Source organism: Fomitopsis serialis (genome assembly GCF_022376445.1).
Source record: "Fomitopsis serialis strain Sig1Antser10 chromosome Unknown B0H18scaffold_133, whole genome shotgun sequence".
Lineage (NCBI taxonomy): Eukaryota > Fungi > Basidiomycota > Agaricomycetes > Polyporales > Fomitopsidaceae > Fomitopsis > Fomitopsis serialis.
Genome location: NW_025955093.1, coordinates 25,105 through 49,579, shown reverse-complemented (window position 1 = coordinate 49,579; position 24,475 = coordinate 25,105). Strand labels below are relative to the sequence as shown.

General features: G+C 57.9%; 12 protein-coding genes across 12 annotated transcripts; 6 read left to right on the top strand and 6 right to left on the bottom strand.

Moving 5' to 3' along the window:
- The first annotated feature begins 3,875 nt into the window (after positions 1 to 3,875).
- Positions 3,876 to 5,250, top strand: B0H18DRAFT_92830 (uncharacterized protein). Its single transcript, XM_048041670.1, has 5 exons — positions 3,876 to 3,918; positions 3,976 to 4,109; positions 4,163 to 4,874; positions 4,934 to 5,041; positions 5,095 to 5,250. Exons 2-4 carry the CDS (start codon positions 4,090 to 4,092, stop codon positions 5,012 to 5,014), a joined length of 813 nt encoding a protein of 270 aa, XP_047887255.1. The 5' UTR covers positions 3,876 to 3,918; positions 3,976 to 4,089; the 3' UTR covers positions 5,015 to 5,041; positions 5,095 to 5,250.
- A 1,202-nt stretch (positions 5,251 to 6,452) lies between these two features.
- On the bottom strand, positions 6,453 to 7,250 carry B0H18DRAFT_1087515 (uncharacterized protein; the record flags this gene model as incomplete). The annotated part of the gene is made up of 5 exons (XM_048032177.1): positions 6,453 to 6,528; positions 6,588 to 6,769; positions 6,796 to 6,822; positions 6,888 to 7,025; positions 7,047 to 7,250. The coding sequence occupies 5 exons, from the start codon at positions 7,248 to 7,250 to the stop codon at positions 6,453 to 6,455; spliced, it is 627 nt and encodes a 208-aa protein (XP_047887254.1).
- On the bottom strand, positions 7,097 to 8,075 carry B0H18DRAFT_1040959 (uncharacterized protein; the record flags this gene model as incomplete). Its single annotated transcript, XM_048030566.1, has 4 exons — positions 7,097 to 7,600; positions 7,622 to 7,740; positions 7,881 to 8,013; positions 8,041 to 8,075. Coding segments are annotated over 2 exons (368 nt in total), but the record flags the coding sequence as incomplete, so codon positions are not given.
- Positions 8,076 to 10,624: 2,549 nt separating this feature from the next.
- On the top strand, positions 10,625 to 11,758 carry B0H18DRAFT_92695 (uncharacterized protein). Its single transcript, XM_048041645.1, has 2 exons — positions 10,625 to 10,828; positions 10,884 to 11,758. The coding sequence occupies exon 2, from the start codon at positions 10,891 to 10,893 to the stop codon at positions 11,497 to 11,499; it is 609 nt and encodes a 202-aa protein (XP_047887252.1). The 5' UTR covers positions 10,625 to 10,828; positions 10,884 to 10,890; the 3' UTR covers positions 11,500 to 11,758.
- A 259-nt stretch (positions 11,759 to 12,017) lies between these two features.
- On the top strand, positions 12,018 to 12,506 carry B0H18DRAFT_1124792 (uncharacterized protein; the record flags this gene model as incomplete). Its single annotated transcript, XM_048034909.1, has 2 exons — positions 12,018 to 12,250; positions 12,311 to 12,506. 2 exons carry the CDS (start codon positions 12,018 to 12,020, stop codon positions 12,504 to 12,506), a joined length of 429 nt encoding a protein of 142 aa, XP_047887251.1.
- Positions 12,507 to 12,968: 462 nt separating this feature from the next.
- Positions 12,969 to 13,493, bottom strand: B0H18DRAFT_1215434 (uncharacterized protein; the record flags this gene model as incomplete). The annotated part of the gene is made up of 3 exons (XM_048036635.1): positions 12,969 to 13,087; positions 13,139 to 13,294; positions 13,355 to 13,493. The coding sequence occupies 2 exons, from the start codon at positions 13,491 to 13,493 to the stop codon at positions 13,188 to 13,190; spliced, it is 246 nt and encodes an 81-aa protein (XP_047887250.1). The 3' UTR covers positions 12,969 to 13,087; positions 13,139 to 13,187.
- Positions 13,494 to 13,712: 219 nt separating this feature from the next.
- Positions 13,713 to 14,539, bottom strand: B0H18DRAFT_1107915 (uncharacterized protein; the record flags this gene model as incomplete). The annotated part of the gene is made up of 5 exons (XM_048032733.1): positions 13,713 to 13,880; positions 13,907 to 14,067; positions 14,112 to 14,189; positions 14,261 to 14,348; positions 14,474 to 14,539. The coding sequence occupies 5 exons, from the start codon at positions 14,537 to 14,539 to the stop codon at positions 13,713 to 13,715; spliced, it is 561 nt and encodes a 186-aa protein (XP_047887249.1).
- A 122-nt stretch (positions 14,540 to 14,661) lies between these two features.
- B0H18DRAFT_92731 (uncharacterized protein) lies at positions 14,662 to 15,343 on the bottom strand. The gene is made up of 2 exons (XM_048041650.1): positions 15,302 to 15,343; positions 14,662 to 15,250 (listed from the first exon to the last, which is right to left on the bottom strand). Exon 2 carries the CDS (start codon positions 15,180 to 15,182, stop codon positions 14,784 to 14,786), a length of 399 nt encoding a protein of 132 aa, XP_047887248.1. The 5' UTR covers positions 15,183 to 15,250; positions 15,302 to 15,343; the 3' UTR covers positions 14,662 to 14,783.
- Positions 15,344 to 17,235: 1,892 nt separating this feature from the next.
- B0H18DRAFT_92609 (uncharacterized protein) lies at positions 17,236 to 17,885 on the top strand. Its single transcript, XM_048041629.1, has 2 exons — positions 17,236 to 17,275; positions 17,348 to 17,885. The coding sequence occupies exon 2, from the start codon at positions 17,421 to 17,423 to the stop codon at positions 17,748 to 17,750; it is 330 nt and encodes a 109-aa protein (XP_047887247.1). The 5' UTR covers positions 17,236 to 17,275; positions 17,348 to 17,420; the 3' UTR covers positions 17,751 to 17,885.
- Positions 17,886 to 18,705, top strand: B0H18DRAFT_92639 (uncharacterized protein). Its single transcript, XM_048041634.1, has one exon. The coding sequence runs from the start codon at positions 18,021 to 18,023 to the stop codon at positions 18,525 to 18,527; it is 507 nt and encodes a 168-aa protein (XP_047887246.1). The 5' UTR covers positions 17,886 to 18,020; the 3' UTR covers positions 18,528 to 18,705.
- Positions 18,706 to 20,047: 1,342 nt separating this feature from the next.
- Positions 20,048 to 21,896, top strand: B0H18DRAFT_92597 (uncharacterized protein). Its single transcript, XM_048041628.1, has 3 exons — positions 20,048 to 20,181; positions 20,235 to 21,112; positions 21,168 to 21,896. Exons 1-3 carry the CDS (start codon positions 20,162 to 20,164, stop codon positions 21,791 to 21,793), a joined length of 1,524 nt encoding a protein of 507 aa, XP_047887245.1. The 5' UTR covers positions 20,048 to 20,161; the 3' UTR covers positions 21,794 to 21,896.
- A 565-nt stretch (positions 21,897 to 22,461) lies between these two features.
- On the bottom strand, positions 22,462 to 23,143 carry B0H18DRAFT_959237 (uncharacterized protein; the record flags this gene model as incomplete). Its single annotated transcript, XM_048042792.1, has 4 exons — positions 22,462 to 22,558; positions 22,618 to 22,841; positions 22,925 to 23,038; positions 23,060 to 23,143. 4 exons carry the CDS (start codon positions 23,141 to 23,143, stop codon positions 22,462 to 22,464), a joined length of 519 nt encoding a protein of 172 aa, XP_047887244.1.
- Positions 23,144 to 24,475: the final 1,332 nt, after the last annotated feature.

Below are 24,475 nucleotides of genomic sequence, written 5' to 3'. Positions count from 1 at the left end.
CTGACGCGGCCCAGTATCAATACACACGAAGAGACATGAGCCACAGATGAGCCATGTAAGCGAGAGTGAGAGACTAGCAGAAGAGACGTCGGCGAGTGGGAGGCGGTTCGAAAGAAGCGCGGCGCGTGAGTGGTTGACGGATCGGGAAGGAATGATACCCAATAAGGAAAGTATTGCATAGCCGCCACATGGGCAACCTTCTGGGTGACGGACGTTGGTTGATTCCCCCTCCAGCGTTGAAACGTTGGCGTTGAACGCTTCACGAACCAGCGTTGGTGTCCATAGAGTAGTGATCGGATGATTCTGTACACGCAAAGGACATCCCGCCTCGGCGATTCAAGGGGCGCCACTAACCCCAGTCTGGGGGTCCCCCGACGCCGCGCGCGCGTCGAGCGCGTATTGTCACACCGAGTATGTGCACGACCACGACAGCGCATCGGCGGACAGCAATGGACCCGACGTACGTGTTCACGAACATCAATCGGCCGTCACCGCTGCAAGCCACCATGTACCGTTGGTCAGCAAGATTCCAGCGCCGAGAGAATCCTCGTGCCACTCTCGCAGACTCTCACCAACACATCGACACGCCGACTCGAGCAGCAGACGTGAGTTGCTCCGTGTAGACACGCCAAACACTGGTATACAGGTGTTGCTCAACTTTGCCACAGCTTGGCTGCTTCCGCAGCGGGCAGGCGGGGCTGTAGCACGGCGTGAAACCTCGAGAACTCCGCATACAGCTTGTCCCTGTCACTAGTACTCTCACCCGTGCATTCAACGGCTTCTATCCTCAGTCAGCTCACAACGTCCCGCCCACAGCTATCCACGAGCAGCCAGGAAACTCCAAACCGACACGTCACAGATGAATGCGAACAACTCGTGCCACAAACGCGGAACCACTCCCCGGACAGGTACCTAGCCTGCACCAAGCTCACAAGGGCCCTTCAAGCCTCGACGCGGTCCTTGCCAATCCAGGGACACTCGCCGTCTACGATTGAGCCACCGCCGCTTAGCCAGGGCGCTGGGTAGCGAACCTGCCCCGACAACCAGCCTGAGCGGATCCCATCACAAGGAGTCACCGTGCGCGTGGGTAGAGGTGTGTGCCAGACATGCGGCTTTCAACTCGAACCCGGCTGACCCAATCATGCGCAGGCCGTCGATGTCGAACGATCTCCATACGCACTCAACACCAATACGCGCGATGGAACGCGCTGGGCTCCCGACGCACGGAACAACTCCTCTCCTGCGGGTCGCCACCGCCAAACTACCCATCGCCCGTGTGCAAGGGCGCGCCGCGCACGGTCGCCAACCTCGCTCGAAAGATCAAGCCGTATGTATCAATGCGAACACTCTCGGAGAGCTCGCGCACGCGCATCTTCGAGGACGGCGTGCCGCGCATCTCCACAACCACACGTCGCTCTCGCTCGCGCCCAGCGCCCTCTGCTACTTCTCCACGCTGGGTCTCCTCCCCCCGCAGTGAGACTATGCGGTGCCTTCTGTCGATGTTCGCGTTGGCTTCGGGCCGGGTGGTCGCATCCAGAGGGCACCGACCTCTCTGCCTCGCAATTTCCCCCTCCCCGACTCGCCCATCACGGTGGCCCTCCTGGGCGGAAGAAGATCGGGCGGAGAGAAGTCGGCGGCCCTCCCGGACGGCAGCGCGAGCGGCGCGGACATCATTCCCAAGCAGGCGCGCGAGGAAGCTTCAACTCTGATTGGCATTCTGTGCGACGCCGCACTGCTGTCGCGCAGAGTAACGTTCCTTTCGAGCGTCCCCGCCACCCGCGCCACGATCAAGCGTCACTTCCCCTAATATCCTGCCTGGCCAAGCCCTGACGCGCGGTCTCTCTTCTCGGCCCCAAGTCTTCGCAGATCGCGAAGAACGCCGATGCGGATGCTCGTGGCGAATCCGGCCGCTTGTGCGCTTCTCGTGCAGGTGCGTGCTCTTCTCAGGTCTGTCCGACTCCCACCTCGTGTCCGCCGCGAGCCTGCGCGCATGACAACGAGCTTCCTTTCAAGTTGATCGGGCTGCCGCGCACGGACTGAGCGCGCCTGTGAATGCGCGCACCTGGAACAGGTGCCGCTGGGGGTGTTTTGCCTGCTGCGCCCTCGGACCGCTCGCAAACGGCGAACGGCAATCACGGTGCGCGCCGATCAAGGCAATGCTGTAATTCTAGGCCGTTCTCCTCCACCCGGCTCGCCGCTTACCTTCCCGTCTCACACATACAACTCGTCCCGCACACGCTAAACCATTGGAGCTACCTGACGCAGCGTGCAGGTGTCGCGCTTAGCGCGCATGGACCTCGTCTCAACGTCTGCGCTAGCAAAATGCACCGCACTCTCGTCCTTGTACGCGGACAGTTCTCGCCGTTCTTGAGCCAGCTAGCACGAGAGGCGGTCGGCAGCTCGTGCCCTAGATCAAGTGGTGCTCGTGCACGGTTACGAGTCCTCGGCCTCACCGTGACCTCTCCTCTGCTCTTGTGTGATCTTCGTCCCTAATCCCGTCCTCCGAGATTGAGCTGCTATCAGCCACAAACCAAATGATCGGCTGCTGCTGCTTGCGCTGCCAGTCTATGGCACTTCGTGCACCCGAGGACCAATCCGCCTCTTTCTGAGTTGTAGGTATGTCACCACGTGAGTTTGGACTAGAACGCCTTTGTCACACTCATTGTCTGTCAGCCATTTCACTACCCGCGGACTTGTGTACTAGGATCAGTGCTGATGCGACACCTGGCTGCTCAACGTCTTTGCGGGTTCGTTCATTCTGCGCTTCGTACACACTGCTGATAGACTCTGAGAGCACGCAGGCAGTCTTCATCTCGTGAGTTCTCGCGCTTCTCCGTGCAGCATTGTTGCTGATGTTTTGTGAATCCCAGAAGCTTAACGATGTCGTTCATCGCGTGCGTGAGATATATCTCATCGTAAGAAAGCCAAGAGGTTGCGCAGATACGACAACAAAAATCCGCGCCATACCTCTCAGCATACGCCCACCTACGGCCGTACTTCCGACCTGTCCGCACACCGCCTTCGTGCATTCGCCGGGTACATTGCCGGGAGGCTGAGTGCGGTCGTCTTGCATCGACCTATAATCAGATCCGGCCCCCATAGGTATGTCACTTTTGCGTATGCCTGATGGGCTTACCTAACATATGTAATAACATACGTATGCAGACACACAGTCCCACCTCATCGATCTGATATGCGAGACAAATCACGGTCACTTGATGTACTGCTTGAGCGCACTACGGTCCTACTGGTATGTCCTCCCGTGCCATGTAGTGGTGTCTGACGTTGCTGAGGTCGGATTCATGCACGCTATGTGGCTATCGCTCGCACGCGCTACTAAGCATTCATTGAACAAGGGTTGGACAGAATGCGTCGTGCGCGCTCACCAGAATGAGGTGCATCTTATTCAAGGAGGGCAGTCCTCTGGTACTGTACTACGCGTTTCTCGTGCATCGCCGCTGAACGTTAGTGACGTGTGTATCGTTTTGCAAAGGCTTCAGGCCATAGAGGGCTATCCTCGCATCGGCTGCGAACAGCTCGGATCTCACGGCGTTAAGCAAAGAACCACTTGTGGTATCGTGTGTCTGTGTTCGACGTTTCCACATCCACCGGCGGCGAACGTGCTACGTTCTATTGATGCATATATACGTCACTGATCATTGCCTTCACTGTCGCTGCGCTCTCCCCCTCGTCCAGGTTCAAGCCTGAGTCCTTGCAGCGCACACGAAGAGACATTGAGAGTCCTGACGATGTACGACCGTGACTCTGCTTTCGCCAACGGATATCTTTACTGATCTCGTGCTTTCCTTTTAGCGTCGTGACCACCTACGGTCGCCAGTACCGCGCGAACCGACGACTAGACGGCGCATCCTGGCTTGTCTGGCAGGCAGTTTCATACAGTACTGGGCCCATCAGGTAGTGTGTTATCGCACTAGTACTGTCTTGTAGAGCCGCAGTCTGAGACTAACCTTTTAGGAACGTGTTTCCTTCGTCAAGGATCTGCGTGGCTGTCGCCACGCGCACGCGGGAGACTTTCAGCGGTCCGACAGCGCGGTCACGTCGCCATAGCGCACATCCCACGTCAAAGGAATGGACAGAGTCGAGTTGATGTAAGTGGCACTGTCCAGCCGCGCGTACCATAGTTCATACATGGTCATTACAGTAGAGCCGCATCAACGTCCGAGGGCATATCTCACGGACCTTCGATCCCGCGGCTTCCTGTGGAGGTCTGTGAACGGATTGTCGACCACGTCGCGATGGGGTTGAATATCCAGTATCGAATCATAAAGGGCGAGCCACATCTGACCACTCTCACATCCTGCGCCCTTGTATGCCAAGACTGGTACTTCCTGACGTGGTACCATCTTCGTCAACGCATCCATCTGCGAGACCGGAAGGACGTCCTTTCGCTCTCCAAGACACTCCGCGCAAAACCTCGCCTCCGTGAGGTCATTCAACAGGTCATCATTTTGGGTGCTTCTCCCGGGGAGCGTCAACCGATCCGGCACCTGGGGACGTTTGCCGCTATGCTCGCGGGCAAGGTTCCGATGTTGTGGAGGATCACCATTGAAGATGCTGAGTGGACCATCGGCTTGGTCCGAAGGGAGGACATCGGCTTCCTTGGGGTGTTGAGTTACATCAACACTGTACGCATCTCCAATGTCACCTTGTCGAGTGTCGCCCAGCTGTCCCACCTCGTTTCAGCACTCCCACGGCTTAGGAAGATATGGTGCATCTATGTTGACTGCGTGCAGAAACAGCGCGTCTCCCCGGCCTCTCTCCCACTGAACTGTGCAAATCTGGACGATCTACAAGTGCGACGGGTTGCACCAGCAGTCGAAGACCTCTTCGTGCAGATCAGCCGGGCTTCTCGAGTGCGCTTTCTCGATGTTTGGGTGGTCGGCGAGTTGGATTCATCCTCGGCAGTCAGCAGAAGCCAGACTTTGCTGGACGCGAGTTCCACATCTGCAGAAACGGTTGTGCTCAATATCGATCACAGACCTGCTGTTCGTGATGGTGCAATTGATGCCACAGTCGGAAAGTTTTCTTTGTTCTCTCTGAAGCCGCTTTGCTGATTGTTTCATGCTTACAGAGCGACATTACAACCTTTCACACCACGAACAACTGTGGAAGTTGGAGATCCGGCTGTACTACCCCTTTGCAGAGTGGCCCTGGATCCCGCACATCCTGTCTCGCATCGTCTCGAAACACTTCCAAGCTATGGGTGTTATGTTATGGCTTCGGACAGACCACATGGCTGAAGACCTGGACGGACTGCTGACGACGATGGAGCAGGATGATGTCCTGGCGCGATTGGACAGTATCCTGCAGGAGAAGCACTTCTCCGGTACTGTTGCGTCGTGTGGCTTCTGTATAGGCACTGGCGAGGTTGAAGGCTATTGGACGTCTGGCGACACTGGGATGGGTTCAGCACTACGAGAACGGTACGATCGGTTGGACGAGCTCGTCGGGCGGAAGATGCCACACTCGCATGGACGAGGTATATTGAGGTACGTAGTACTATGGAATTTGTCAAACCGCGAAGGAAAGCTGAATGTCCCTTGAAGTACTGTGCATAATTACCGAGAATTGGACAGCTGGAGGCAGGACATCGATAATATACATCATCAGAGGATGCAAGTTGAACAGAAGAATACCGCCGCAGAGGTGCAACCCCAGGCCGAGGGTCCTCGAGGCAGCACGGACTGACATCCTTACAACCCTGCAACCAGGCTCGTATCGTCGCATGCAGTTCGTGAGCATAGGACCATCATCATTAGACCGTTCTACTAATTTGTTGTGCGGTCTCAACGTATAGAATGGCCCCGCGGCCGCAACCCGGGTCGAAGGCTATGTTGTTGTCGGAGAAAGAATTCGCGCCCACTTATGCTTGTATCATACATGATCATTTCTCGGGAATTGAAGAATTGGACAGACAGCGGTATGGGTGTGTCCTCGAGACAAACATTCGGTTGTTCTAGGTATCAGGTTTTCGTCGATACTGGAACCGTATATATTTCAGCTTGAGCTGGAGCGCGTGAGCCACAGGGACAACACGGGGAGCACAACCGAGTTCACCGAAGTCTTCCACCGCCAGACGACGTCGACGAACGTCGAGGCTCGAGCGAGACTGCTGTTGTATTACCTCCGTGTGCCTCGCCGCGAAACACGGAGACAACGTGAGCACGATGGTACAGCGAAGCGTAGATATTAACGGAGCGGCGTCGTGACAGAGCTGCCACTTGCATCCAAACCTATAGCTACGGTACTGTACTTCACGAGTGGAGATGGCGAAGCGTACGGTCCGAACACTCTAGTGTATTACTGGGTAGCGATGTATATGAATACAGATGTGATGAAGCAGGGATATTGAATAGCTCGTGCGCACAGGCATCATCCGGGATGATACAGAAAACACGGTAAGCGTACACCTCAGGCTCGGCGCGCGCCGCTCACGAGCCGACGCCGAACGCCTCTCCGCACCCGCACGGGTCCTTGATGTTCGGGTCCTTGAACGCGAGCTTCGTGCTGCACATACGGAGCGAGATGAGCACGATCGCAGGTGGGAACACGGGGGACTAATGCACCTGAGCGCGTCCTCATGCCAGTCCATCTCGCTGCCGATGAGGGAGAAGAGCGCCTTGCTGTCGATGAGGACCTTCACGCCGTCCTGCTCGACCACCTCGTCGAACTTGCCCAGCTTGTCGACGTATTCGAGGTGGTACGAGAGCCCTGCGCAGCCCTTGTTCCGCACGCCTATCCGTATGAGCTGGGCGTGGGCCCCTTGAGCAGTACGCGGAGCCGCCGCACAGCGCCGGGTGTCTGTACCGCACGTTGTTGGTCTGTCAGCGTACAGGTCGTGAGTGGAGCGGTCCGGGGCTACGCACGACTGTGATGACAGCTTTGGTCGGTTTGATGGTGGGCTTGTGCCCCTCGTTCTTCGGAGCGAGCGGCGGGCGCGCTGCTACTTGCGGCGACGCCGCATCGGGGGAGAGCAAGTTCGTCGACGGAGCTTTCGCCTTCGCCTTCTAGTAGGAAATGATCACAGGGGGTGTCTGGCTCAGCGGCTTGGACGGACGTGGCAATCGGCGGATGTTGTAGTCGGCGGGTCGTCGCGAGAGGGCAGACATCATGGCACGGCGGTGGGTGGGGAGGAAGATCATGGCCCCGCTAGACGGGGACGCAGTGAAGGAGGATGCGAGGGAGAGTAGGCATTGCATGCGGTGGAGGCGGGCAACTGCGGACGCCATGGCTGCGGCGTTCGGGAGAGAGGTCGTCGAGGGAGAGGACGGCGAGCATGGGGACGGAAGTGCGGTGTCGGAGGATAGCGTTTGGGCGGCACCTACTGCGAACGAGGCGGCCGAGGCTACCTGAAGTACAGGAATCCAACGCGACGTCGAGAGGTGGCCTAGTCAAGTGCACGAACGGCTTCGGCATGCTGAGGTGCGCGCACGCGTTGAGCGGATAGGCGAGGCAGGCCGTCGACGGCGTGATAGTGGACACATACGGGGTGCTCATGCTTGACGACGGGATAGCGCGAACGGTGTGAGCCGCATGCGGTAGAGGACGGACAGAGGGGTCGAGATTTACTGACGACGACCGCAAGAAAGACGACGGTGGTAGAGAGCGGATGTTGATGAGGAGAGCAGACTCATAGTCGCCAGGCTTGAGGGTTGGTGGCGACGTGGACTCACAGTAATTGGGCTTGAGGGCGGTGACTCCCCGCCACTGAGTCGCGACGCTCTCGTCTTGAGGCCTTGAGGGATGATGTCCCGGTTAATATGCATTTGCGTAGAGACGAACAGCAGCCACCCCGCCGCGAGCCTGCCTGCCCCGCCGCACTTGCGCTCGCCGTGATGCGTGTGTGGCGACGACAACGGCAACAAAACACACGCGCCCGTCCCGATGTAGGGAGGTCAAGTAGTCGAGATGGACGTAGGGCTTGGTGAAGGACGACGGTTGTGGTCCTGTAATGAGTAGTCAGGCCGCCGAAACCAGAGGAACACTTACCGATATCAAAATGCGCGACTCGACCCGACTCGTTCTGCTCGACTTGCTACTCGATTAGTGCTGCAGACACGACCGTCTCGTCGCACAAGTGTGCCGGAGTCAGGACTGCGAGATGAGAGAACTGGGGAGACTCGATAGGGAGCAGGGCGACGCGGCCTGACGCGGCCCAGTATCAATACACACGAAGACACATGAGCATGGGAACGAGAGTGAGAGACAACAAACTAGTAGCAGAAGAGACGTCGGCGAGTGGGAGACGGTTCGAACTTAAGAGGCGCGGCGCGTGAGTGGTTGCTAGATCGGGAAGGAACGATACCGAATGAGGAAAGTATCGCACAGCGGCCACATGAGCACCCTTCTGCCAGGCGACGGACGTTGGTTGATTGACCCTCCAGCGGTGAACGTTGAACGTTGAACGTTAAAAGGCAGACCCTTGTCTCGGTAGGATGCTGGCAGCACGCACGCGATGCTTTTGCTGATCGCGACCAGCAGGTGCGGCATGGCACTCGTCGTTGCGGCGCTCGTCTCGTCCTACTTGCGGGTCCGCGTCGCAGCCTTCTGGCTCGTCGTAAGCGCGCCGGTAGAGTCGGTAGTACCGTAGTGGAATGGTATTGTAACACTCTGTCAGAAAACGCGCTCAGCGAGATGGAGAGACGAGCGAAAAGAGAAAGAAAGAATCGTGATTGTGATGACGCCCGCAGGCGTCCGACGGTTTTCCCCTCCACACTTCCCGACGCTGCACTGGCTGTGCACTGTACGCTTCCCGCCGCGCCCGTCCTTCATTTACCAGCGATGGTGTCCATAGAGTAGTGATCGGGGCTGTAACATGACATCCCGCCTCGGCGATTCACCACTAACCCTAGTCTCGGGGTCCCCTTGCGCCGCGCGCCACGTTGTCACACCGAGTATGTACACTGGCACGACCACGACATCGCTACGGTTGCCCGATAGTCCGAGGCCGGGCATTTTTCACGACGCGCCCAAGACGCGCCTCAGCCACCGTCAGCCACGTCGCGTCGCTCGTCTTCCGCCAGCTCCATCTCCTCAACAGCTCACTCTGTGCTCACCCTGCGGTCATAGCAGTGCACTTGCTGCACTACAAGCATCGGGAACAGCAGAACAGAGGTATTGGTAAGCTCGTAACGGCCTTCAAATTGCCTCAAAGCTTGACGAGCCCGGGAAGTGGTAAGCGCCCGACGCCGCCGCGACTCGCTCGGACTCAAATGCACAAGTCTGGAGGATACCTACACCCCCTTTTCTGGATAGACTAAGGGTACTGTACGATAAGAGAGGTGCTTCTATGGGTAGAGAATATATTGTATGGTGAGCTATTCATGCACACTGTGTCTGCTACGCGCACGGCTCAAACAAGTTAGAACATCCTATGTCGACTCGGAGTGACAGCATATTGATTGCAAGAAAAGAAACTGGTCTCAAGTCCACTGCCATACTAAGCACGACGATGTGCCGACGTAGTGGAGGTCCAATGACAATTTCACATCTATTCACGGCTGTGACAGGTGAGTGATAAGTAGTAGTATTAGACCTTTGTCTGGGAGTAGTACAAACCTTCGTGTACATTTACAGAACCGAAATATATATCTGGTGTCTGGAACCATACATCTACCTATGTGTACATCACCCCCGGTGGCCCACCACCAGACATAGCAAGCACGCCAAATGCCTGAACCGAGAGCCTCAGGATGCCTTACAGTATTTCTATTGGGCCTGCCGGACGCTCAATATTCGATACCGAGTGCCATACCATCCTATGATAATCTGCATACCTGTTCAGCATCCCGTGTACTTGTATCACCCAGCCATGCACCTTAGTTGTTGTGTCCACCAGACCTCGAAGCGAGTCGCGGCGGCGTCGGGCGCTTACCACTTCCCGGGCTCGTCAAGCTTTGAGGCAATTTGAAGGCCGTTACGAGCTTACCAATACCTCTGTTCTGCTGTTCCCGATGCTTGTAGTGCAGCAAGTGCACTGCTATGACCGCAGGGTGAGCACAGAGTGAGCTGTTGAGGAGATGGAGCTGGCGGAAGACGAGCGACTCGGACGCGACGTGGCTGACGGTGGCTGAGGCGCGTCTTGGGCGCGTCGTGAAAAATGCCCGGCCTCGGACTATCGGGCAACCGTACATCGCATCGGCGGACAGCAATGGACTCGCCCGGACACCATGGTTGTCGACGTCCTCACGAACATCAATAGACCCTCGCCGCTGCAAGCCACCATGTACCGTTGGTCAGCAGGATTCCAGCGCTGATAGCATACTCGTGCCACTCTCGCAGACTCTCACCAACACATCGACACGCCGACTCGAGCAGCTGATCAGTGAGTCGCTCCGTGTAGACACACCGAACACTGTTATGCAGGTGTCGCTAAGGCATACCACAGCTTAGCTGCTTCCGCAGCGGGCAGGCGGGGCTTGAGCAGGGCGTGGAAGCCCCGAGAACACCGCATACAGCTTGTCCCCGTTGCGCTGCCCCTATCACTCGCGCATCCAACGGCTTCTATCCACCTCAGCCAGCTCACAACGTCCCGCCCACAGCCGTCCACGAGCAGCCGGGAGACTTCCAAGCTACACGTCATAGACGAGCTCGAACAACTCCTGCTGCAAACGCGGAAGAACTCCCCGGACAGGTACCCAGCCCGCAACAAGCTCATAAGGCACCTTCCTTGACGCGGTCCTTGCCAACCCAGGGACACTCGCCGTCTACGATTGAGCCACCGCCGCTTAGCCAAGGCGCTGGATAGCGCACCTGCGCCGACAACCGGCGGGCCCCATTACGAAGAATCACCGTGTGCGTGTGGGAGGTGTGTGCCAGACATGCGGTTTATTACTCGAACTCGGCTAACCCAATCTGCGCAGGTAGTCGATGTTGAACGATCTCCATATGTACGCACTCAACACCAGTACGCGCGATGGAACGCGCTGGGATCCCGGCGCACGAAGTCACTCTTCTCCTACCGTTCCCGCTGCCAAACTACTCATCGCCCGAGTGCGGGGGCGCGCGGCGCGCGGTGGCCAATCTCGCTCGAAAGATCAAGCCGTGCGCATCAATGCGACCACTCGGAAAGCTCGCGCACGCTCATCTTCGAGGGCGGCGTCTTCAACTATGGGCAAACTCGCACGTCGCGCATTTCCACAACTGCACGTCGCTCGCGCCCAGCGCCCTCCCCTACTTCTCCACGCCGCAACCGCAGTGAGACTACGCGCCGGTGCCCTCTGTCGATGTTCGCGTTGGCTTCGGGCCGGGTGGTCGCATCCAGAGGGCGCCGACCTCTCTGCCTCGCAATTTCCCCCTCTGGCTCGCCCATCACGGTGGCCCTCTTGGACGGAAGAAGATCGAGCGCAGAGAAGTCGGCAGCCCTTCCGGCGGGCGGTAGTGCGAGCGGCGCGGACATCATTCCCAAGCAGGCGCGCGAGGATGCTTCACCTCTGGCTGGCATTCTGCGCGGCGCCGCACTGCTGTCGCACTGGATAACGTTCTCTTCGAGCGTCCCCGTTACCCGGGCACTGCTTCCCCGAGTATCCTGCCTGGTCAAGCCCTGACGCGTGGACCCTCTTCCCACTCCCCAAGCCCTCGCAGATCGCAAGGACCACGCATGGGATGCTCGTGGCAAATCCGGCCCCTCGTACGCTTCTTGTGCAGCTGCGCGTTCTTGTCAGGTCTGCCCGACTCCCGCCTCGTGTCCACCGCGACCCTTCGCGCGTAACAACGAGCTCGATCTGGCTGCCGTGCACGGACTGAGCACGCCTGTGAATGCGCCCAACTGGAACCAGCAATGCTGGGGGTCCTTTGCCTGCCGCGACCTCGCACCGCTTGCAAACGGCGGACGGCGAGAACGGTGCGCGCCGTCCAAGATAATGCTGTGATTCTGGGCCTTTCTCCTCCATCCCGCTCGCCGCCTGCCTGCCCGTCTCACGGATTCGAGTCATCCCTCACGCGCTATAACCATTGGAGGTACCTGACGTAGCATGTAGGTGGCGCGCTTAAGGCGCATGAGCCTCGTCCCAGTATCTGCCCTGGCGAAATGCACCGCACCTCTCTCGCGCTCCCCAGGCTGCGTGCAGCCGCCAGGCGGCACTGTCGTGCTCGCTGCCTACGAGCGAAAGGCACCGGTGGTAACGTTTGTGCGCACACGGCGGACAAAACCAACACGCACTTCGAGGTCGACCAGAGCCCTGATGAATCTGGCGCACACCGCCGGCGACATCTGCAACTCTAGCACCGCGTGAGTGGCCCCGCCTGTCTACGCGTGTGGGCACCCCGCTGAACCTTGAAGTGGGTGTAGGTCGTGTCCCGAGAACGTGCTAGGGTCGTATATGAATCAGACAGCGTTTCCTGCCAAGGCGCTGGACGACGCAAAGCCGATCGAGCAGGCGGGGCTCGTCGACGTAATCGTCATCCCAGTGGCGGGTGTCGGTGGCCTCCCAGGTTCAGGAGCTGCTGCTGCCGACGCGTCTGCGAAGTCTCCCTGCCGATCCTGACGAGGGATCTGCCGGATTTCATGGTACGCTTCTGCGCGCAAGACCCACAATATTAATATGCGGCACATATCAACGTCTCCGGGACGAATGGGAGGTGCAGGAAAACTCATTGCTGACCGCAAGTCTTCCCTGGCCATCCGCGAGGAGTCCGACCTGAGAAAGATAGCTCACGCACTCTATGTCGTTCGGGCCAAGACTGATCATGCCGCGGAGGCTGCGGACGAGTAGCAACATGTAGTTTACTCAATGATGTACCCGCGTGTCGTGGCCTTGTGTACATACCGAAATGATCGCTCCATGTTCGTCAAGAATAAGGGTATAAGTACACGAAGTCCTTGGCTCATACTCCGCCCTCATCGCCATTCATGGCCGTGAACTCTTTCAAGAAGCTTTCTACTCCGATGGTTTCTCCTCCGAGGACCTTCATGACGCGCACAACGGTGCGACTGGCGCGTGAGCGTGACAGAAGTGTACTCGCATCCACACGAGACACCACGTAGTCCCGCACGGGAACAAAGAGCCGCGAACGATCGCGGACAAGCCTTGGACGGCCCATGGAGGTTCCAAAGGGACGACTGGGATACACTGTGGTCGCAATCGTGAGACGGGTCAGAGGCATAGGCAGACGAGGCGAAAGCCTATCTTGCAAAACTATCTCAAGAGCCGGTTGCTGCGCCAGGGCTAGTAGTCCTCTTCCAGCTGTTCCAGTCGCTTCCTCGCCCCAGGCTCCGTCAACCCCTCGAAGTGGCCGGCGTACGCGGGATCCTGCATGTGGGCGCAGTCCTGACCTACCAGAAATAGATGCCAAATAGAAAGAAACTCGCCGCAACGGTGTTCATTGTTGCGACCGCGCTTCAAATCTTCCGGCGTATCCTCGACCCACAGCGCGTTGACGAGCACGGACAGGACGGAGTCACGGCGGAATGGGGATTCCTCGCTGTCTTGGGCGACGATCTGGTGGAGCGGGAAGTGCCTCAATGTGGCCATCGGGTTCAGACCCGGGCAGGCGATGGGCTCGGCGGCACGATCTAACGCCTTGAACACGGTCTCGTATTCGGGCTTGCGATGCGCGGTACCTTTTATGATAGACACCGTGACCGACGACGACCGTGGTATGCGACCGGGTTATGTGAGGCACTGCGTTAGATGAATGACCATACGGGCAACAAGAGCTGAAAGAACGGCACCTGCAGCGCGTTGGCAACCTCAGATGGGATCAATGCCAACGAACATCTTGTAGAACGCTCGGCCCTCCGCCTCGGAGCCGTCGCAGAAGGTTGGGGCGGCCACGACAGGCTTGCCATTAGGCCCAACGACTGCTGTCTGGATCTGCGAGGACTTGTCGCCCGGGTCGTCCCACCACTCCGCAGTGACCTCGGTCAGCGCCTAGAGCTGATTACGGTCGTAGATTGCGACGTAACGAAGACGGTTCGGCGCTGGTCGTAGAGCTGGAAACCGAGACCAGAGACGACACCGGAGTTGGACCCACCACCGCGGATGCCCCAGAATAGCTCGGGTTCTATCTTGCTCGCCTTGACGGCCAAGCGAGGACAGTGGTGGCCTAGGAACATGTGAGGATACGTGCAGCATAAAGCTGAATGAGACCTACCTCGAGGACGTTGTCGAGAGCGATTCCGTGAGACGGCGACAGGTAGCCGTAGCCTCCGCCGATGATCAGGCCAGCTACATCAGTCTATGTCAGGCATCAGTGAACGCGTAGTCATACTACGCGGAAAGTAACGAAACATACGTACCGCCGACTGTCGCAAAGCCATGATGCTCAGTTGCGGCCTTGTCGATGGTCTCGCAGATCGCTCCGCCTGAAACGTAGCCGATCTTCCTCTCAGGGTCGACGCGGGCGTAGTTGAATTAGCGGCTGAGGGCAGTGGCCCTCGGTGAAGGATGTGCCTACAGGGCTGCGACCACTGCCCTCGATAGCGATCTCGAGACCATGTGAACGCGCGTACTGGACTGCGAGATGTCTTGTACATCCCTGACGAAGCGACGATCTTCGCATTGCGCTTCGCGTTCATCGCCGAGCACGCAATCACGTTGTGATCAGAGCTCTCGTGAGTATGAGATCACCCTTGAACTCTGCAGGACAGTCGAGCAGCGCCGGAGACATGGCAACCGTGCGTGAGCCGAGGAAACTGTCGGTGCAGCAGGCAATTATAATCAAAGGTGCCAGGCGAAGACCATCGTAGCGCTGCGGGCAAGGTGTCAGAAATTCGGGCTGTCACCGCCGCACAGGTGCGGTAAGAGGTCGGGAGGATATTTTCAACAACCGTGCAGCATGCACGCAAACATGCCAGATCGTCTTGGGAGGCTTGCTGATGCAGCGGCTAGCGAGCTAGAATCTGAGGGACAAGGGCAGGACAAGCAAGAATGTATTGCACGTCTACGGGCTGCTATGAGCGCACTTGCAGTAACCGCCAATGCCACTGGAAGATCCGCGAAATGGTGACATACCACGGCACGATGGGAGGGACATCGCGTTCTCGATGAAATGGCATTGTAGATTGTTGCCATTCGCGTCCAATGCGATACATTGTCCGGGATAGGGATCGATTGTTGATTGCACTCGAAATGACATACAGTGGCGACGAAGAATGCACACCCGATAAGCAAACAAAGCAGTGGGAGGACGAACGGACCAGCGACGTGAAGAGATTTCATTTAGCCACGACGTATGATTCCGCGAGCGACCAAGTCCGGTCCGCCAGGAGGGGTTCACTCCGAAAGACCTGCCAACCATTGCATCAGCCATAAGGACACCCATTAACGCGCCCACTCACGACGAACCGAGTACAAGGTCTGGCGGGATTGAACAAAGGGTGGGAGCGAGATGGACCAAAGTTTCCTGGTGTTCTGCGGCCGATGTCTTCCGAGAGACCCCGCGAGTCAGGCGAGGGACGAGGTAATGCCAGGGGCCTACGAGTCGTGTGTCATAGGAGATCCAAACCCCGTATACTCAGTAAGCATACGATGCACCGAGTTGAGTCGGACAATACGAAGAGACGGCGTACCTAGAGAACGGTGTGCATGGATGCGCTAGCGTTGTTTGGAATGTATGGCAATTATAATGCATCTGCTCAACGTTCAACGGTGCTAGGCAGCCGTATGATGGCACTTACCTTCAGGTACTGCCCGCGCACCGGACGAACAGGCATGCAGCTTCATAGCGCGTGACAGTGTACTCATGAGCCCAGAGGAGGTCCACTTCCGTGACCCTGCGGTGGTTGTACTGACTACTCGTGAACGCTCAGTGACGACGAGCAGAGTTGTAGGACGGTGTCGAGACGAACAGGCAGACGGAGGCCCAGCCTGAGACGCTGATGTGTCAGGAAGGCAGCCGTGAATGAGCACGAGAGCCACGGTGACAAGGCAGGGTAGCTAGGATGGTGGAGAGTTCGGCCAAAGAGGTCGCGGGGCGAAAGGGCACGTATCCAGCAATGGTGGCCTGGAGGGAGATGGCGCTGCGACGGGCGGAAGTCAGGCCTCGGAGGCGGCCAGTGCGTCGGTACCTTCCTGGACAGTGCGGGCGGTCCACCCTCGACGGTCGCAGTGCACAGAGGCAGGATTCATGCATCGTGCCAGACTGGGCGGTGAAAACAACGACGAGCGTCGAGCAGGCAGCGAGTCGACCGGTCGGATAAATGTCGGAGAAGGCGGGCGGATCGATAGGGCCGGTGACTGGCAGGAGCGGCGAGTGCTCTCTCTTTGAGTCTTTCGGCGGCGACGTCTGCGACTGGGACGACCTGCTCTCTGCGTACGCTGAGACGGTGTCCCTGTGCATCGGATTGCGCGCGGACAGTCCGCTCGCCGTTCTTGGCCCGGCCAGCACGACAGGCCGTCGACCAACCGTCGACATCTCGTGCTCTCGATCAAGCTGTACTCGGCCTCACTGCGACATTTCCTCTATCTCGTTTAACATCGTCCTTTCCTCCGCTCTGCTACGATGCGCTGCTACTGATAAGTGATCGGCCGTCAGGCGAAGCCAGTGCTCGACTGCTGCTTGCCCTACGAGTGTGCGGCGCTTCATCCACCCGAAGACCAGTCCGCCTCTTCCTAAGCTTAAGCTGACGGTATGTCACCGCGTGCGTCTGGACTGGAACGTCTTTGACCTGTACCTATTGTCTTTAAGCCATTTTCCTACAGATGGACCTGTACTAGTATCAATACTGGTGCGATATCTGGCAGCTCAGCGCCTTCGCGGGTTCATTATACGCTTCGTATACCCGGACGACAAACTCTGACAGCATGCAGGCTGTCTTCATCCCGTGAGTCCTCGCCCTTTATCCGCGCAGTATCGCTGCTGACATTTTGTGAACACTGGCAGCTGAACACTCTCGTTAACCGCGTCCATCACACAGACCATCGTTAGAAAGCCACAACGTTGCGCAGACGCACGCCTGGCCGTACTTCCGCCCTGTCCGCACAACGCCTTCGCACATTGGTCCGGCCGAAGATTGATTGCGGCCGTGCCTGCGTTCGACGTGTCATCCAGCCGCTCTAGGTATGTCACGTTCGCGTCCGACAGGCCTGTCTGACATACACACATATGCGCATTTAGTCCTTCGTCCACCCTACCTATGTACCTGACATCGGCGGTGTCAAATCAAGGTCAGTCGATGTATCGGATAAGCGGATTACAGGTATGCTGTCCAGTCCCGCTGAGCGTATATGGCATTGCTGAGGTCGTCTTCGCAGTCATGGAGATGTCATGTGGCCATTGTGCGCCTGTGCTACATCGCCTTCACCCTTGAAATGTACGTAGATATTCCTTTTAGTGTCGTCCCTGACCAACGTGCGTATCACGCATGACTTTGTTGGATATGCAGTTGGACACGCAGAAGAGGTCATTGAAGCGTGCGCAAGACGGTCATTGATCACACCGAGGACACGACAGCATCGATGTCAAGCGGGGTGGTCGCGTGTTCCACGACCATGTTGATGCCCGAGCGGATGCAGCAGGGCATACAGAAGACAGGTAATGTTGGACAAGTACGAGGGCCCGCATACGACTGGTCATGCAAGAGCAGCGCCATTCTGGACTCGCGACCGCACAGAGCCGAGGTATCACTCATCCCGGCCATCGAAAGAACTGCAGCTACATACAGATCCTGCCCAGCGCTATTCGCTGGTACTGGACTGGATTGCGACATTGGCCCCGCGTTCGTTTTCCTCTGTTCAGAACCCTGCGCAGCCTCGATCCCACGTTCAAAGCTATGCGGTTGTCGGTGAGCCTTCTTTGGACGGGCCCCGGATCATGCGCGTCGTTCCCAGCGCCAGTCGGACGTGGAGGCGCACGTTAGTCGTCTTGACACCTGGAGGTCGGCGGTGCGCCCTGCGGACTCGCCTCCCTACGCCGAATCTCGCTCGTCGAAGAGTCTGGACACGATTGCACCTGCGGGAGGGCTAGCGGACGAGGAGGGCACTGTCCAAGGCGAGGGCTCGCAGTACCAGCGCGGGCGCGTCTTCGACTATACCCAGCCGCGTCGCCTGCACACCGACATGTCGCCGCCGCTGCTCTCGACGTACGACGAGCCTATCCGCCGGGTGATCGAGGACATGAGGGAGCAGCGCATGAGCCTGTGCCAGAGCTTGCGGCAATACGTGTTCGTGTATCGCGCTGTGGTCGAAGGGACGCTGATGATCGTGGACGAGGAGAGGAAGGCGGAGGAGCTGGGTCGTTTGTCACCGCAGGGTTCTCGAAACGTCAAGGGTGCGCTGCTCGCAGACCGTCAAGACGTCCCTATGGACGGGCCCATGCACTCACTGGAGACCCTGTCTTCCGTGGGCTCGGGTGCGTCGCTGCGAGAGCGGGGTGTGTCGCGGAAACGCAGCATCTCTGCCTACATGCGGGAGGACGCCGCGGTCGATGGGCATCTGTCGATGTCGCCGGGCGGGACGAAGCGGGGCGCGAGCCCGACGGAGCTGCCCAAGGAGGGCGTGCAGGGCGAGGCGATGTTGACGAAACGACCGAGCATCAAGCGTACGTCGCGGATGGACACCGTCTGAGCCTGAAGAGGCTTTGTGCCTCATGCCGACTCGCCCCCCGGGGGCTTTACCTCGCGTGCTTCCCTCTCGGACCTTCACCCTCGCACCTTGTTTCGGTCATTGCTGTCGCTGGATCCCGCATTCAATCAGGCCACCTGCCCCCTCCCTTACGTTCCCCCACCGTTGACCGGCGCCCTGGACGTCACGCTGTGGATTGCTGTCATGCGCGCGTACTGTTTCTCTGAGCCTATCATTCCATTCCGTCATCGAGCCTGTTTCCTGGGACCTGTCTGCCTCTCTCTGCCCGTTCCGACTGGATAATGCGCACCGTTTCTCGTTGCTGTCGCTGGTCCTGATTCATGTTCTGGCAGCTGTATACATATGATACACAACCCACTCATCTACGCACACCCGCTGTTCTGCTTACTTACCCACCGCGCACATACATATGTACTACTGTATCCTGTAGACCGTCGTGTAGTCTTATAGTATTTCCATTCAATTGCATCGTGACATTTCTTCGGATGTGGGCGTGTCGAGCGTCACGGTGCTGTAAGTCGATTGTGTTGCGCCGATTGCGAGCCTGATCATGAGCTCAGATTCAAACACTGCGGTGGGCATCCGGGCCGGCCCTGACACTGACAGGACCTCAAATGCGCGAGCCAGCACTGTATGTACATAGTAACTTGAATGCCTGTAAAGGACGCACGCTGCTCTCAGCTCTGCACGTCGACGGTAGCCACCAGCGCTGGAGAGCTTTTCGGTCGCCAGGTGTCGTTGTATGATTGTCAAATGTCCAGGTCACACAACGCGATGCCTACCGCCGGCAAGTAACCGGCGTATCCCCCAGCATGCATACGGCGGTCACCGGCCTACGTCTATGTGGTCCGCCTTGGTTATCGATAGGCACCCATTGAAGAAGCTCAAGGTTCGGACAGCCTGCCTCGCGCCGCGCGCTCACTAGAACGAGGTGCGGCACTGTATTCAAGGAGAGTGGTCCTCTGTATGTGTTTCTCGTGCATCGCCGCTGGATGAAATCAGTGACATGAGTACTGCTTTGCAGAGTCTCCAGGCCGTAGAGGGCTATCCTCGCAATGACTGCGGACAGTCTGGATCTCACCGCGCCTACTTACTCGAAGCAAAGAACCACTTGCGACGGCGTGTGTCTGTGTTCGACGCTTCTATACCCGCCGGCGAGCGCGCGCTACGTTGCATCGATGCATATATACCAGTTATCATCGCCTTCGCTGCCCCCGTGCCCTCCCCCTCGTCCAGCTTCAAGCCTGAGTTCTTGCAACGCAGACCAAGAGCCATTTGAAGTCCTCACAAAGTATGACTCCGCCTTCGCCAACGGATATCTTTACTGACACCGTGCTTGCCTTTTAGCGTCGCGACCATCAACGGGTGCCAGCACCGCGCGAATCGACGACCAAGACGGCGCATCTGGCTTGTCTGGGAGCCAGTGTACATACCGGACATCAGGTAGTGTGCTATCGCACTATGTTTGTTCTTGGAGAGCCGCAGTCTGAGATGATGAGGTTATTAGTAACGTGTTTCCACCGTCGAGGGTCTGCTGTCGCCGCGCACGGGCAGGAGATTCTCATCTGTGCGACAGCGCGGTCACGTCGCCGTAGCGCACATCCCACGTCAACGGAATGGATAGAGCAGAGTCAATGTAAGTGCCACTGTCCAGATGCAGGTACTTTAGTTTACACATGTGGGTTACAGTACTACAGCTGTATCAACATCCGAGGGCTCCTCTCACGGACCTGCGATCCCACGGCTTCCTGTGGAGGTCTGTGAACGGATCATCGACTACGTGGCTGCGGGATGGGATACGGGTTATCCTATTGCAAAGGGCGAGCCACATCTGACCACTCTCACATCCTGCGCGCTCGTATGCCAGGACTGGTACTTCCTGACGTGGTACCATCTTCGTCAACGCATCCATCTACGAGACCGGACGGACGTCCTCTCGCTCTCCAAGACGCTCCGCGCAAAACCTCGCCTCCGTGAGGTCATTCAACAGGTCGTCATATCGGGTGCTTCTCCCGGGAAGCGTCAAGCAATCCCGCACCTGGGGACGTTTGCCGCTATGCTCGCGGGCAAGGCTCCGAGGTTGTCGAGGATCACCATTGAAGATGCTGAGTGGACCATCGGCTCGGTCCGAATGGAGGATATCGGCTTCCTAGGGGTGTTCAGCTACATCGACACTCTAAACATCTCCAAGGTCACCTTGTCGAGCGTCGCCCAGCTGTCCCACCTCGTTTCAGCACTCCCGCGGCTTAGGAAATTATGGTGCTTCGAGGTTGACTGCTTGCAGAAACAGCACGTCTCCCCGGCCTCTCTCCCCCTGAACTGTGCAAATCTGGAGCATCTCGACGTGCGATGGGTTGCACCAGCAGTCGAAGACGTCTTTGTGCACATCAGCCGGGCTTCTCGAGTGCGCATTCTCGAACTTGGGGTGCCCAACGAGGTGAATGCATCCTCGGCAGCCAGCAGAAGCCAGACTATGCTGGATGCGAGTTCCACGTCTGCAGAATTAGTTCAGCTCCATATTGCCCTCAGTTCTCCTGTTCGTGATGATGCAATTGATGCCACAGTCGGCAGGTTTTCCTACTTATCTCTTGAGCCACTTCGCTGATTGTTTCATGCCTACAGAGCGACATTGCAACCTGTCACACCACGACCACCTGCGGAGGTTGGATATCCACCTGTGGTACCCCTTTGCAGACTGGCTATGGATCCCGCACATCCTGTCTCGCATCGTCTCGAAACACTTCCAAGCTATGGCCATTGTGTTATATCTTCTGATAGACCAGATGGCCGAAGACCTGGACGGACTGCTGACGACAATGGAGCAGGATGATGTCCTGGTGCGATTGGACTATACACTGCAGGAGAAGCGCTTCTCTGGTACTATTGCGTCGCGTGGCTTCTGTATAGGCATTCACGACGAAGAAACCCTTTGGATGTCTGGCACTGAGCTTAGTGGGATGGGTTCAGCAAAACGAGAACGATACGATCGGTGGGACGAGCTCGTCAGGCGGAAGATGCCACACTCGCATGGACGAGGTATATTGAGGTATGTAGTACTATGGAGTTGGTCAAATCGCGAAGGAAAGCTGAGAGTCCCTCGGAGCACTGTGCATAACTTCCTAGAATTCATCAGCTGGATCCAGGACATGGAAGAGATACATCGTCAGAGTATGCAAGCTGAACAGAAGAACACCGCTGGGGAGGATGCGCACCCCCTAGCCAAAGGTCCTCAAGGCAGCACGGACTAACATCCTTGCAACCCTTCATCCTGGCTCGTATCGTCGCATGGAGTTCGTGAGTAGCCTTAGGACCATCATCGTGAGGCCTTTCTGCTAATTTGTTGCGCGGTCCCAACGTACAGAATGGCCCCGCGGCCGCGGGTCGACATGTTGCTGTTGTCGGGTAAAGAATTCGCGCCCACTTATGCTACATGGGGAATTGAATTCAAAGACTGGACTGACGGCAGTATGGCTGCTGTGATCGAGACAGACATTCGATTGCCCCAGACACCAGGCCCCCGTCGATACTGGGACCGTATTTAATGAACCTTAAGCCTGAGCGCAGGGAGAGGACAACACGGAGAATCCAACTAAGTTCACCGAAGTCTTCCACCTCCAGATGACGTTGACGAACGTTGAGGCTCGAGCGAGAATGTCGTCATGACCTCCTGGTGTCTCGACGCAAAACATGCAGGCATTGTGGCAACACAGCGAAGCGTAGGTACTAACCAAGCGTCGTTCAGACTCCCTACTTGCATGCAACAATATCGCGCCTCATGAGCCTGAGACGGTGAAGCTTACGGTTCGAATACTGTCTAGTATATCACCGGGTAGAAATATATTAACACAGATGTGGTGAAGCAGGCCGATATTAGCTCGTGCGCGCAGGCATCATCCGGGGGATATAAAGAACGTGGTCAGCGTACACCTCGCGCCGCACACGAGCCGACGCTGAACGACTCTCCGCACCCGCAAGGGTCCTTGATGTTCTGGTTCTTGAACACGAACTTCGCGCTACGCATACCGGGCCAGATGAGCGCGATCACAGGAGAAAGTACGGATAAATAACGCACCTGGGTGCGTCCTCGTACCAGTCCATCTCCCTTCCGATGATGGAGAAGAGCGCCTTGCTGTCGATGAGGATGCGGACGTTCACGCCGTCCTGCTCGACCACCTCGTCGAACTTGCCGGGCTTGGCGAGGTACTCGAGGTGGTACGAGAGCCCTGCGCAGCCCTTGTTCCGCACGCATATCTGTATGAGCTGGGGTGTGGGCGCCTTGAGCAGTGCGCAGAGCCGCTGCACAGCGCCGGGTGTCTCAGACGCACCGCACGTCGTTGGTCTCGTACAGGTCGTGACTAGAGGGGTCCGGGGCTACGCACGACAGCTTCGGCCGGTGTGATAGTGGGCTTGCGCCGCTCGGCCTTCGGAGCGGGCGGCGGGCGCGTTGCTACTTGCGGCGACGCCGCGTTTGTCGACGGCTCGTTCGCCTTCGCCTTCTAGAAGGGAATGATCACAGGGGGTGTCTGTCCCAGCAGCTTGGACGGATGTTGCGGTCGGAGGATGTTGTAGTCGGCGGGTCGTCGCGAGAAGGTGGACATCGTGGCATGGCGGCGGTGGGGAGGAACGTACGTCATGACACGGCTGGACGAGGACGCGAGGGAGAGTGCTTGTGTGCGGTGGAGGCGAGCAACTGCGGACGTCATGGCTGCAGCGTTAGGGTGAGAGGTCGTCGAGGGAGAGGACGACGAGCATGGGGACGGGGAACAGAAGAGCGGTGTCGGAGGATAGCGGTTGTGCGGCACGTACTGCGAACGAGGCGATCGAGGTTGCCGGAAGTACGGGAATCGACCCCTTTGTCCGCCCTCCATCATATGCGGCTCACACCGCTCGCGCTATCCCGTCGTCGAGCAGGATCACCCCGTGTGTGCCCACTATCGCGCCGTCGACGAATGTGCACAACGCACGCGCACCTCATCACACCGTAACCATTCGTGCACTTGACCGGGCCATCTCCCAACGTTGCGCTCGAGGTTTGCTGAGGGCAGACGCCGCCGGAGGTTGATGCAGATGTCCTGGTTGATATGCACTCGCGTGTCCCTGCTGTCGTGGAGAATGTGTGCGTGGCGACGACAAAAACAAAAAGAAACGCGCGCGCTCGTCCTGATGCAGGGAGGTTGAGCAGTCGAGATGGACGTAGGGCCCGGGCTTGGTGAAGGACGACGGTGGTGGTCTGTAACGAGTAGTTAGTCCGCCGAAACCAGAGGAACACTTACTGATATCGGTACGCGACTCGACCCGACTCGTTCTGCTCGACTTGCTACTCGACTAGTGTTGCACACGCGACCGCCGACCGTCTAGTCTCCGTTGCAGACCATACAAGCCGGCGAGCGTCGCGACCGTCTCGTCGCACCAATGGGCCCGAGTCGGGACTGCGATAGGGATCATGGCGACACGGCCTGACGCGGCCCAGTATCAATACACACGAAGAGACATGAGCATGTAAGCGAGAGTGAGAGACTAGCAGAAGAGACGTCGGCGAGTGGGAGGCGGTTCGAAAGAAGCGCGGCGCGTGAGTGGTTGACGGATCGGGAAGGAATGATACCCAATAAGGAAAGTATTGCATAGCCGCCACATGGGCAACCTTCTGGGTGACGGACGTTGGTTGATTCCCCCTCCAGCGTTGAAACATTGGCGTTGAACGCTTCACGAACCAGCGTTGGTGTTCATAGAGTAGTGATCGGATGATTCCGTACACACAAATGACATCCCGCCTCAAGGGGCGCCGCTAACCCCAGTCTGGGGGTCCCCCGACGCCGCGCGCGCGTCGAGCGCGTATTGTCACACCGAGTATGTGCACGACCACGACATCGCATCGGCGGACAGCAGTGGACTCGACGTACGTGTTCACGAACATCAATCGGCCGTCACCG

Coding starts and splice junctions, on each gene's coding strand:
- B0H18DRAFT_92609 (XM_048041629.1), top strand. CDS start 17,421: ATGTCAAGCGGGGTGGTCGCGTGTTCCACGACCATGTTGATGCCCGAG.
- B0H18DRAFT_92830 (XM_048041670.1), top strand. CDS start 4,090: ATGGACAGAGTCGAGTTGAT. Junction 4,110..4,162: donor ATGGACAGAGTCGAGTTGAT/GTAAGTGGCACT, acceptor TGGTCATTACAG/TAGAGCCGCATCAACGTCCG. Junction 4,875..4,933: donor AGATCAGCCGGGCTTCTCGA/GTGCGCTTTCTC, acceptor GGCAGTCAGCAG/AAGCCAGACTTTGCTGGACG.
- B0H18DRAFT_92695 (XM_048041645.1), top strand. CDS start 10,891: ATGTTGAACGATCTCCATATGTACGCACTCAACACCAGTACGCGCGAT.
- B0H18DRAFT_92731 (XM_048041650.1), bottom strand. CDS start 15,182: ATGAAATCTCTTCACGTCGCTGGTCCGTTCGTCCTCCCACTGCTTTGT.
- B0H18DRAFT_92597 (XM_048041628.1), top strand. CDS start 20,162: ATGGATAGAGCAGAGTCAAT. Junction 20,182..20,234: donor ATGGATAGAGCAGAGTCAAT/GTAAGTGCCACT, acceptor TGTGGGTTACAG/TACTACAGCTGTATCAACAT. Junction 21,113..21,167: donor TGCAATTGATGCCACAGTCG/GCAGGTTTTCCT, acceptor TCATGCCTACAG/AGCGACATTGCAACCTGTCA.
- B0H18DRAFT_92639 (XM_048041634.1), top strand. CDS start 18,021: ATGTCGCCGCCGCTGCTCTCGACGTACGACGAGCCTATCCGCCGGGTG.